This window comes from Maylandia zebra, linkage group LG17 (genome assembly GCF_041146795.1).
Source record: "Maylandia zebra isolate NMK-2024a linkage group LG17, Mzebra_GT3a, whole genome shotgun sequence".
NCBI lineage: Eukaryota > Metazoa > Chordata > Actinopteri > Cichliformes > Cichlidae > Maylandia > Maylandia zebra.
Genome location: NC_135183.1, coordinates 21,234,104 through 21,246,674, shown reverse-complemented (window position 1 = coordinate 21,246,674; position 12,571 = coordinate 21,234,104). Strand labels below are relative to the sequence as shown.

The following is a 12,571-nucleotide window of genomic DNA, read 5'->3' as shown; positions in this document are numbered from 1 at the left end:
GATTTGGAGAAAGGTATGAGCTGCCTCCACAGCAAAATAGCAAATTCCTGGCGAGTTTCCTTCGTAATTGGCACACTCTTGGTGCTCTTCTCAAAGTGCTCCAGGGCTGCTTTTAAAGAAAAGAAATGGACCTATAAACCAGGTGTCAAATCATTCAGATCAGTCAGCTGCTGGGTGTGACAGGTGTGTTCTGTAGGTCCGTGTTTCAAGACATATGAGCAGATATGATAATCATCTATCAATCTATTTTTAGCTATGTTACCTATCTAAATAATCATCATCAACCATTTCTTCCCACAAGCACACACCTGCCTCCCCTCACGGCTCATTTCAAACATCCTCCCAGTATACCCTACCTCCCCCTTCCCTGCCCCTTTGTGGTTTCTATGTGCTGAGGAGATGGAGGGGCTTTTTGCGAATCTCTGTCCTTCTATTCTTCCTCCTTCTGTCACGGGAGCTGTCGCTGTCATCGTCACGCAGGTTCAGTGTGGTTATGTTGGTGATATATACTTTTCTGTGGCTGTTGAATGTTATGGATGTTTTATTGTTGACTCGAGTCTGATCTTCCTCCTTTTCTTCTGAAGGTTGTCTCCATCTTGAGTCTTTGCCTGAAACCACACTACTCAAACTCCCATGTTCCTCTGCTTCTGCGAACAACACGGCCCTCCCCGTCTCTATATTCACCCTGGCTGTCCTAGAATCCGTTCTTGCATCAATTTGTCCTCTTTTTCTCAGACATCCCACACCGGCCTCCTTCCCTCCCTTCCCTGTTTCCTTCTTCCATCCCTCTTCAGCTCCTCTCTTTTGTCCTCATGAATATTTTAGATGCAATGGCCAAATCCTTGCTTCTGTGGAACTAATATAAACCACTTAGTCGAAAAGGAAATACTGTTAGTCCAGCTTGGTCTTGGCTAGTAAACAAACACCCCTAACCAGGTTGGAAATAAATAGGCCTTTACGGATTTCTGTGTGCCTGCAACTCCCAGGGGCCCTCAGTCCCACGTAGCATCGCTGCTGAGGTCCTATTAAATCTCGATATCAATCAGAAGAGCGCTCCACCATCCCGCTATTAATAAAATATGGATCACACCACCAGTGGATGGCTGGGCCTGGGGAGCTACCCTACTTTCATTAAAGGACTGTTTGGTTCTCCACTGACGACAGAATGCGGCCCGTGAGGTATTTTTAGCGCTCGAGCTACGTCCCATCTCTGTGCTTCGAAAAATAAGACATGCACCAACCAGCCAGAAAGTATGGCTTCGACTCTAAGCGTTTCATTTTTCATTAACAGCTTCGACATTAATGAATCAGTGTGCAGGCGCAGTGGAATTCCTTATTTAGAAGCTTTGGCTTCAAGCTGCAGAAACGGGCTAAAGATAGAAATGTTTCTTTGCGGATGAAAAGCATCCTGTCTGACAGTTGGAGACAAACTGATGAGTCTCCTTTCGGTGACAGCCGATGATGTTGTAGCTGACCGGTTTTATAAATAGAGTCAGGACCTATCAGGACCAGTCTGGAGGGCTAACCCAAATGGATGCCCCCTGCAGAACTGATCTAGTTCTGGGGCATTACTTCTCTGCAGAGGATGGAGGCAGCCTCCTGGAAAATAAGCAGTTAAATGGCAGATTGTGGCCCACCTAAAATAGACAGTCCCCTGAATAAATTGAAAAATGACCCCTTTTTGTATGTCCTATCTTCAGTGCTACCACTTAGCACAGCAGCCCTGGCACTGCAAAGGACGCATCAAATGTTTACTAGGTCAGAGCTTCAGTCTCTTTTTTATCACCTTCTTGCCTCTTTAATGTTAAGCAACCAAGGTAGTTTCACATAAAAGGTGATTGAACTCTATCTTCCAGTTGGCAGTGACAGAAAAGAAAAAGGAAAGGTCAATAGGTTTCATATAAGATCAGAGACAGGTCTGCATAACCAATAGGAACAATCATTTTGAAAATTGAACACAGAAGATGTTGATTTGAGTGCTCGGATGATAAAAACTGTTCAAGTGTATTTCTTTCAATTCTAAAGTTGTTCTCACTAAAGACCAAGGCTCATTCTTCTTGACAGCCATCACTTAAACTTCTCATTCTATTCAGAAAATGGTGTAGACTATAAAAACTGAATCTTCAATACTGTGGCCTCAGTTGATATGTTCAGTTAACACAGTCTGAACCTCTAACAGGAGACCCGGTAAACTTTTTGAGTGCTATAATTTCTGCTTTTATCATGTGTTAATATAATAGGTTTGGCAACCACGCCTTCAAAAAATATCCACATTACTTTTTTCAGAACTGATTTTCAAAATTACAACCTACAAAAAAGATTCAAAAAAAGAGTTAGGGCGCTAGGTAACATGGGAAATTTAAAAAATGCCAATTTATGCAAATTATTAAAAACACAGCACATTCTGAGTTTGATGACAGAAAAAGATTTTCAAAAAGGCTGGGACCAAGGGTGTGCTGACCTCTTTCAGACACACCAGTTATGTTACTTTTTAAATGATTTCCTGTAATTGCCCAGGATATATAATTTCACCTACTCAGCAGTTTAGTTTGCCAGATAATGACATTGCTTTCATTCAGTTCAGTTTTATCTATATAGCGATAAGTCACAACAAGAGTTTGTCTGAAGTTGCTTTATGTTGTAACGTAAAGACCCTACAATAATCCGGAGAAAACCCCAACTATCACACGACCCCTTGTGAGCAAGCATATGGTGACAGTGGGACGGAAAAACTCCTTTTTAACAGGAAGAAATATCCAGCAGGGTGAGGAGAGGGAGATGAGACGAGAGAGAGAGATTAATAATAACTAATGATTAACTGCAGAGAGTGAAAGGGTGAGGAAAGAAGAAACACATCATGGGAAGACCCCACACGCCTAGACCAGTTGCAGCGTAACTGAGGGAGAGTTCAGGGTCACCTGATCCAGTTAAATATGGGTCAAATCAAAGCAGAGTTCCCCACTTTGCCTAATCTCCTGTTAAAATAAAATGAGGCCAAGAGACACACATCTGGAACTTGTTTAAATATGCTTTCATATTTTCATGATACAGTTTTAACTTTCTACAACAGAGATGTGTTTTTAATGACACCCGAGAGGCTGAAGATCAGGAATTCTGAATCTTTAAATATAGATTATATCTTTTAAAATGTATTATATACCACAGATTATTTAAAAAAAAATATTACAACTGTTTTAGAACTGTTTGCCCACGTAGTCTTTGCCTCCCTATCTGTACCAGCCTGGTTCTTTTATAAATAACCATATTACTAATCAGCCGGATTTTGATTCTGTTGACACACGGTCAAAATGTTTTGCTGGCATCAAAATGAGCATATTAAAAATATTTATCTTCAAATTGGTTATATTCGACTTAATACGGGGTTTGACTCGCTTGCTCGGCGTGCCCTGTGTCTCAAATGTGTGCAGAGGTAGAACGGGGTGTCTAATAATTGTAAAGTTGGCGATTTGATTCAAAGCTGTAACCAAGTAGTTTGAGCACTACGTACAAAATAAAAGAGACAAACAGTGACTATGAGAAACAGATGCAACTCTAATCTCTTGTTTTAAAATCAGTTTGTGAAACAGCCCAACAATCAAAGAAACCAACCTGCCCTCTACCGAGCAAAGAAGCGTCCGGTTTTAAACAGCGAGGCTCATCAGAAACGTGTTACCCTCCAGAAAGGGCGGTCAGAGCCCCGAGATAAACTTGCAACTGTACAAGTGCAGGTCTACATTTTCTCAGGGAAACGCCTGTGTTTAAAATCCAGGCAGCCGTGGATGTAGTCAGGAGAAAAAACTGACCATTCGTCTCTCTCATCCTCATTCCATCACAGCTACAGGCGGCTTGTGATAGAGGTGGAAGAGAACAATGATCATCTATTCCTCAACATATCTGTCCTTCCCCTCTCTCTGTCTTGTTGTCTGTTGCATTATCCTCACAATTTCCTCCCCCCCCCTTTCTCCACCCTTTCATCCCATCCACACAGCCAGGGAGAGTCTATCTGATGACCCATGCTATTAGTTTTTTCCTCTGTAGCCAAGCCACGAGTCAGCCAGCTGAACCTGAACGTGTGTGTGTGTGTGTGTGTGTGTGTCCAAGCATGTGTGTAATCAGTTCAGGCCTGGCTGCGCTAACATGGCTTGGTGAGTTTGTTAGCATATTATTAGCCTGGGGTGTTGTTGAAGCACTTCTCACATTATCTCCTCTAATCACTCCCTAACCAGTCAGACAAACACAACTTTGCACCCCCTCCTCCCACCCCTTACCCACAAACAACTGATAACAAACTCCCCTAAAATTGCCTCTGGCTGTGTCCAATCTTGATTGGCTAAAATCAGTGTCAGTCACGGAGGAGGCCGACCACACCTCCACTTCCTATTCGCCTTCCTCTCCCTGTGGATTGAATTAATATCATTTCCTATCCTCCCGTCTTCCCGAGCCCCCTGCTGATGCCCCCTCACCTCGCCCTCCTCTATCACATCTCTTTCCTGTCTGACAAAGACAGAAAGAGAGGGCACCCAGTCAGACACACAAAACAACATGAACGGCCCAAATGGATTCAAATCGTTTTCATGCATATTCAGCCTGCTTTACACCGCTCAATTGCTGAGAGATGAGAGCAGTTGAATACAGGTATGACGAATTCGGCCAGTGTGTGCGTGTGTGTGTGTGGGAGCGAGAGGAAGGAGAAGGAGGAGGGGCAAGGACGAGGGAAGGCATCAACAGCCAATCCGACGCTCCGATGGTTATTGTCCCAGGTGTCCTGTGGTGGATGGGGCGGGGGTCGGGGAGGGGTTGTGGTTGTCATTACACTGTGCTCGTTTTTCGCCTGTTGTTTCTACAGCGACTGAGAACACTGTTGTCTGCCTGTGAGCTGTTCTCTGTATCAATCTCTGTTTTGGGTTTTTATAACGACGACGTGTCCAACCCTTTTGTCTTGTTTTTGTTCTTTCTTGTCTTCCCTCCTCCTCCTGCCCTTCTGCCCTCCCTCCCACTCCCCTTCCATCCCTCCCTCCCTCCCTCTGCCCCCCCTCCCTCGTTACAGGATGTGCGTTTGTCACGTTTTCCACCAGAGCTATGGCACAGAATGCAATCAAAGCCATGCACCAGTCTCAGACTATGGAGGTATGGTACTCTTGCCCTTTCTTCAACTCTCTGTCTCTTTAGTGCCTTTAATACATGCACTTCACTCTGTTATTGTGCTGGCAATTATATGTCTGTCTCATCTTTGAGTCACTTCTTCAGTAAAAGCCGCGACTTGCTACTTAATAGGTTAGGCCGAGTAACATTTCCTGGAGCACTTCTGACACAGGTCCAGTGAATTGAATGCCTCAATGTAAGGACTAAAGGAGCGCTGCTTTAATACGTAACCATTATGTAGGTCTTTTTCTGCTCGCTTAAGAGAAATGTGGTATCAATTTTTCCTCAGCACGAGGAGAATAAAATCTTTAAACCACAACAGTTAGCAAATGCTTAGCTTTTTGTGAAACGCGATTATAAGTTGGTAAGTGCTACTCAAGCATAGACTGTATATAAAAGGTGGCTGTAACCACTCTGACATCATCCACTAGTTAACAAAGAAAGATGTGAGCATGCAAAACCCTTCATCCACCTTTTATTTACAGTCTTTGAGTCCTTACAAAGATTTAATTAACATGCAGGAAGCTTTAATAAGACTGTAAAAGTGTTAACGGCCTTATTAGATTACTTTTAATAAAGTCGTTGGCAGTTTCTATGTGTAGAGATCATTTCAGACGACTGCGAACTCTTTATTATAATTATTGTTGCAATTGTGTGCTAATCAAACAAAAAACAAAGCTTGTTAAGGGTTTAAAATAAACATTGTGAATAAGAATAGTAACAATAATACTTTTTTAAACCCTGTTTGTTAAGTTACAAGTTAGTGTATGAGTAATGTAAATACTCAAAGGTGTTAATTATGTTCTGAAGTAGTCTTTATCTTATTAACAGTCCATAAACATTATTTACATGTGTATACTTTTTTATTTCACATTAGTTTTATTATTATTTTTAACCATTATTATCCTTAAAATCCTTCATTGTTCACTCACACACGAGGCCAATTCCATCCCCTCAACCTACAGAGTATAACTGTTCACTTCTCATTTGATGATTTTTTTTACTTGATGATTTTTTAAAGCATTAACTGTTTGGTACAAGTCTGCCTATGCTTTCAATCTTTATGATTATCCAACTAAATCCTTTTATTCGGTGTGTAAATTTAAATGAATTCAGCTTGTATCTTTAGGAAATGTGAGTTGTAACAAAGTCTCGGCTTTCCTGCGCCGCATGCGGGCGGTAAAAATAATGATTAATTTGACGAGAGTTTATTAAATGAGGTGATTTTCATTTATAAGATGTCTCTTTTCCATAAAAGAGTTATGGTGCTGCTGACTTCTGTAGCATCTGTGGAGCTGCCATTCAGAAAGAAAGGAGAGATTTATTATATAACTTGAGCCACTCAGGGGTTTTGGGTCTTTTGTTTATTTGTATAAAGCTTCAGGCTCAGATTATGCTTGGGTTTAGTTAATTTGCAAATCAGTGTGTATTGCAATAGCCGTCTTTTTTTGTGTGATTTTGAAAGAATACAATGAAATCTAGCCTTGAATCTCCAGTTCAGATGTCCAATTAGGAAGTACAAGCTGCACTGGGTGTTAAAGACAATACTGTGGCTTAAGGTTAGGACCTGTGCAGACCTCTAACGCCACATGCCAGGTGTGCAGAGGACCAGTGTGACACATTCACCTAAAAGCTAGAAGTCCATCCAGAGCTTTAGCAGAAGCTGGCACAGTCACGTCCTCGGCCTTGGGATAAAAATCACCATCGCCTGTTTAGTCTCCATTTTTCCAATCGCAGATTTTCCAACTAGGGCAAACTTTGGCAAAGTCTCCAAACTGTGACAAATAAGCAGCACCCTTGACACAACAACTGCAAATTGGAAGGTGCTGTTACAGACCTCATCAGTTGCACAGTGACCCCAACGGTGCCATAATGGGGACCTAGTCGCAGCTCTTTTGTGTGTCCCCCCCCCCTGCCTCACCCGGGTTTTTGGGGCGCCCTTGTCAGCATTGTCAGGCCTTGTGACAGGGCAGGATGACAGGAGTGTGATTGGGAAGAGAATTACATGGTATAAGACGAGCACAGAGTGTGTGTACCCCTGCGAGTCAGAGAGAAAGAGACAAAAAAAAGCGGTAATAACAGGCTGTGTTAAGGGGAAAAAAGAACGAGTGGCATTCACCCCTGTAGCCCCCTCATTAGAGCTGATCATGATAATCATGGCTGCTATTGATGTGCTGTGACCCTGACGTGGGGAAAACGCATGCTCCTCCCTCTGTCTGTCTATCTGTGAGTATGTGTGTGGTTTTTCTGTTTATGTTGCCACACTGTGAATATCAGTGTCTGTGTTGATTTATGTGGCCGAACAGCAGCGGTGTCTGTCTTTCTGAGTCGAAGGAGCGACGCTCCTCTCCGTCGGCGTTAGCATTAGGCTAGAATTAACCTCGCTCCGAGCAAGTTGTCTGCCACAGTGGGGCCGGTAAACACTACCAGTGCCCCTTTGCTTTTATCATGCACACAGGAAAAGGGGGGAAAGGGAAGCTTTAAACCATAACACAACAATATTACAGTGGACAATGGCAAAATACCTTCATTTCCATTTGAAAACAAGCTGTCTAGCCCCAGGCGGACCTAAATTGCCGCATCCGTTTGTTAATGTTCCTCAGTTTTGCAATTTAAAAGTAATTACTTCGAGTCCGAATGAGGGAATGAGGTCTGGTAAATAGAGTTTGGTTATTGTCTTGGCTCTATTGCACCCCACTGTCTTAGATAGAGAAAGATTGTGTGCACGTGATGTGTGTGTTCGTGTGTCTGTGTGAGTGTATTCCCTGTCACGTACGCGCCACATGTCACGAGGAAGAAGTAAGGCAGACCGGGGGCCCATTCGTTGATGGCCCTGTCACTGTCATATCCATTCTCATTACGGCGTGACATTCAGGTACACGCCGGCACACATTTGTACACACACACACACACACACACACACCCTTGCTCTCTGAATGTTAGGCTGTAATGAAAGTGGATATGAGCGGGACGGGTAATTCGCCGTCGAACCTCTAAAGACACACACGGAGAAAAGTGGGTCGCCTTCGTTGTGCTTTATTTGTGCTTTACATTATTTACTCCTTTTATAAAGACTCATTTAGCACTCAGGTTCCCCTCGTGCAGTTTTCCATCAACACTGATTTTTCTATTTCCTACCTTTTTTCTTTTTTCCTTTTCCCGCACGAAACTAGAGGGACACTTGTGTATTATCCTGCGCTTGCTGCATACGTGCACACACACCCCCTCCGACCCCCCGTCGGAAATGCAGAAGCGTTCAAGCGCATTTAGACGAGAGCTTAAGTAGAGCATGAGCGAAAACACAGCAGTGTCTGTTTAAACAGTGAACAAACACATCTGTCGACTGTAGTGAAGAGCAGAGACAGATACAGACTGACAGTGGGAAGAAAATAGGAGATTAGATTAATCAGGGGCTGATGTTGACACCGTATAAGGCTGGATGATCCCATGTTTTATTTTAACAGAAGGAGTCTGAGTTAGCCTAACTTATGAGTCTCGAGTATTTGTCACAAAATGCCAGATTCGTCTTTGTTTTCCAAATAGTCTCAATTTACTCTGAATTTAGTCACAGTTTACTATGTATATGCGTGTTCTAGAGTGTATATGCTCTGCCGGTGTTATAAGTACCATCTAAGTCTAATTTAAGCTGAATTGTTGATTCAGCTGTAGGATCAGTCTGGAGGCTTCAGTTTGTCGTGCTGTTCAGTCAAGCGTTGTTTTACACCGACAGGTGATGTGTGTGTCCACACTTGCTGACAGGAAACGCAATCCAGTCGCCCAGTTCTGATGTTATCAGCTCAATGAACGGCCAGTAGGTGCAATTCTTCGTCTAATAGCAACTCAGAAGATGGTTTTCAAACATTGTAGGCACTCCAGCTTGTGCAGGAGACCTCTAGTGGTAGTTTGAAGAAGTGCATGTAAGATTTCCAAAGGTAAATAAATGTCTTGGTGATCAAGGAAAAGGATACTCAAGAGCCCTTTTTGCATTATACGCACATTCATAGAGCACATTATTAAATGCAGTTTATCTTCCACACAGTAAATATGCATCGGGGGCAAATTGGGGTTCAGGGATCAAACTACCCAACTTCTCATCAGCAAACAACCGATTCTACCGCCTAACAAATAGCCATCCATATTTTTGGTGCCTGAAAACAAACCTAAAGACAACCACTAGGAAAGAAAAAGCAAGCCGGTTGATGTGTCAAGCTCACACTATGTTTTGTTGCGCTTAATCTGAAGGGTGGATCGAATGAGGTACAGCTACAAAAAGGAGGAGGAGCCTGGCAGCATGTGTGAGACTGGTAACGACTTGTAATGGCTTTTCAGTGAGCTGATAACATTCAAAACTAGAGGGAGAATTTTGCACCACTTTAAGGTTGAAAATGATTAAAAGGTTGGATTGATGTCTTCATCAATCCAACCTTCAAGATGTCTGTTTTCGACAGCTTTTATAAGCTTCTGGGAATCTCAAAATGGACACAAAGCAAACCTTTTCTGCATAATATGGATTCTTAATATATATATTATTACAAAGGCAGGGAATTAATTCATTATAGATTTAATTCACTGTAATGGAAATGTTTTACACTATTAAAATAAGAAAAAACAACGACAATTATTTCAACTGATGAAAAACTGAGACAGTCTATAAATAATAAAGTGCGAAGCTAAAGTGGAAGGAGAAGTTTAATCACATGCAACAATGAACAGTTAAACATGGCACGATTTAAAGAGGGAGTGCTTTTCCAAGTATTGCCTTTGACAGATTTTGACGGTTCCTTCTGAGCGAGTAGGCTGGGTTTTGGGGACAATGAGTTGAAACAACATGCACAAAGAGCTCAGACGTGACGCGCAGACTCCTATAGATATCGGGGGCTCCTGACTTCCTATTAGCAGGGTAAGTTAACATGGTTTGACATTTGAAGGCTATGCGAGAGGTAAATAAATGAGATGGAGAAGGCTCAGAGCGCATAAACTCTCTTGAAAGCTATGAGAGATTGATTTCCAAGGTAAACGGACCGGAGCTTATAAGTTCAGTTCGCGCGAGTGCATCTGAGCATTTTGGGAAAGATGGGAAGCGATGTGTAATGCTCTCTTCACGGTTGTCTCAGAGCGTTGGCTTCAGGGAGCGTAGTTGGCTTTATTAGCTCAGTGAACTCCTGGTTAAGTCGATCCAAGTCACAGACAAAAGTTTCACTTTTTCCCCCCTTTTTCTTAAGGTGGTATTTTCGGCTGATCGATACGCTGTAATTACATCATTTTAAAGTCGGATACCATAATTACAGCAGGTGATCATTGCAGTGTAATTTTGAGACCACGGGCTGTCATGCCATCGGCCTACACAGACCCATCTGTCAGTCAGGAACTGTGGCGTGACACCTGGGCATCAAGCATATGCAGCGCAGGTGAAATTTCTGAGGCATATTTTAGAGGTTTTATCAAGCGCACTCAACCTGCTGCATGATGGCAGCACTGACATCTATATTTCAGTGAAAATGCTGTTACGATATCTGTCTGAGACGGGCATTTCTGTGTAGGAGATTTGTCAAAAGATTGCAAGAAACAGACAAAAATAGCATTTCAGAATAGAGTGTTTTCCCCCGTAGAAGCATCTTCTGGTAAAAAATTCTCCCATGAGACTCGGAGCGCTTTATTTTTTATTTTTCAAGATGTGAAAGTTGTGCAACATGGGAGACTTGACTGACTGGAGCTGAAAATCTGTCTCCTGAAAATAGCTGAAAATGGGAATCGATGCTTCACCTCCAGCACCGAGACACATTGCTGTTGTTGAATATGAACCCAGAGACCATTTGAGGCAAAACAGGAACGTTTCTTTTTATGACCACACATTAGTATTCATATGTTGGGTAACATTAGTTGCCTGTTATCAATAAAGTCAGTGTATTGTGAGGAGCCGACTGTCCGCAGGAGACTCATGAAATATCCCGTAAGCGAGATGAAGCCATTATGTCGCCCCCTGCTGTTTGTATTCAAAAGTGGGCAATTTAAAGCAAATCAGATGGTTTACAAATTTAGATTTACTCAACATGTGGTGTAATTACACCCAGCAGAAAGGGTTTTACAGACTCCCATCGTATCAGCAGATACCGATAAACACTGGCCTCGTCAAACACTCTGAAATGGACTTAAATCACAGAGGCGTGATGGGTTGTTGGAAACGGGATAATTCCTGAGAGAAGTGACCCTCATTGGTTGTTATAGGTGGCTATAGGTAGTAGTTGGTAATTTTAAAAGAAATGGCAGAAGACTCTGGGCTTTTATATTTTTAGTTTCTTTTTCTTTAACCTGTTAAAATTTTAATTCCAGATAATACATCCCGAAAATCTTTTTGGTTCTGTTGTCTGGAGCTGCAGTCTTGGGCTCCTTACTACCAGCAACGCATCATTTAAACACCACAGCCTGCCTGAGTATTGTTGTTGATCACATCCATCCTTTTATTCTGCTTCCAGCAGGCCAATGCACCAGGTGTCAAAGCTCAAATCATCTTACAATGTTGTTTGTGGGCATGACGATGAGTTCACTGTACTCAGATGGCCTCCACAGTCACCAGCGCTCAATCCAATAGAGCACCTTTGGACATGTGGTGGAACGGGAGAGTCCCATCACGGATGTGCAGCCGACACAACAACTGTGTGATGCTGTCGTGTCTATATGGACAAAAAAAAAACTAACAGTAATGTTGGATCGCAGGCTGCGATGTTTCCTTTGAATGTCCTTATAAGGGCAGTCTCGGCCAAACCGTCAGACTCCACTGTTTGTCACAGGGTTGTGTAAAAGGTGTCCTTGTCTAAAGTAGGGCTTTAATCTAAAGGCTCTGGTGAAAGAAGGAAAGACTGACGTCATGGGTCAAGTGCAGGTTAACCTGTCACCATCTTTTGTTGCCTATTAATCTTTTGTGGCACTGTGAAGCTCACGAGATGCAGATTTCAGTGGAATATGATGGCAACTACCAGAATAGAAAGGAAATGCAGCTGCAGTAAAAACTATGAAATTACTTGCAAATGGGGACGAGTTATTTTTCATTGTTGCAGAGGGATGAATATGATAGAACATGAAAGACACGTGTAGCTAAAAATGAGATGTATGCATCTCTACTGAAATTGCAGTTAATGATTTTAACAGCTATGGGAGAAAAAGAGACGAGTGTAAGGAGATTATCACACCAGACTATGACAAAGATTTAATAGTCCTTTTATACTTGCCATATTTAGTTAGCGAGGGTTTGGAAAGTTATTTTTTTCTTCACAGGTTAATTACCAAAACTGTAAAATACACAATGTGTGAGTATTTTTATTTTTAGTTACATACACAAGTTACAAGTCCAAATTCTTTGGGAATCCAAGCACGTCAACTACTTGTTTAAATTTATGGAAGCATCTGAAAATATGCCCATCGTGCCACAGCA

The 12,571-nt window shown here is 42.3% G+C and overlaps 1 protein-coding gene across 30 annotated transcripts in view; it reads left to right on the top strand.

Annotated features, from left to right (window-relative positions):
* The window catches only part of celf2 (cugbp, Elav-like family member 2), a 239,279-nt gene that overhangs the window by 192,564 nt on the left and 34,144 nt on the right, over positions 1 to 12,571 (top strand). For all 30 annotated transcript variants that reach the window (XM_024805832.2, XM_012924340.5, XM_014410987.4 and 27 more), the window contains one exon: positions 5,048 to 5,127. In XM_024805832.2, coding sequence (XP_024661600.1) covers positions 5,048 to 5,127 — 80 coding nt within the window. The remainder of the gene's footprint in view (positions 1 to 5,047; positions 5,128 to 12,571) is intronic.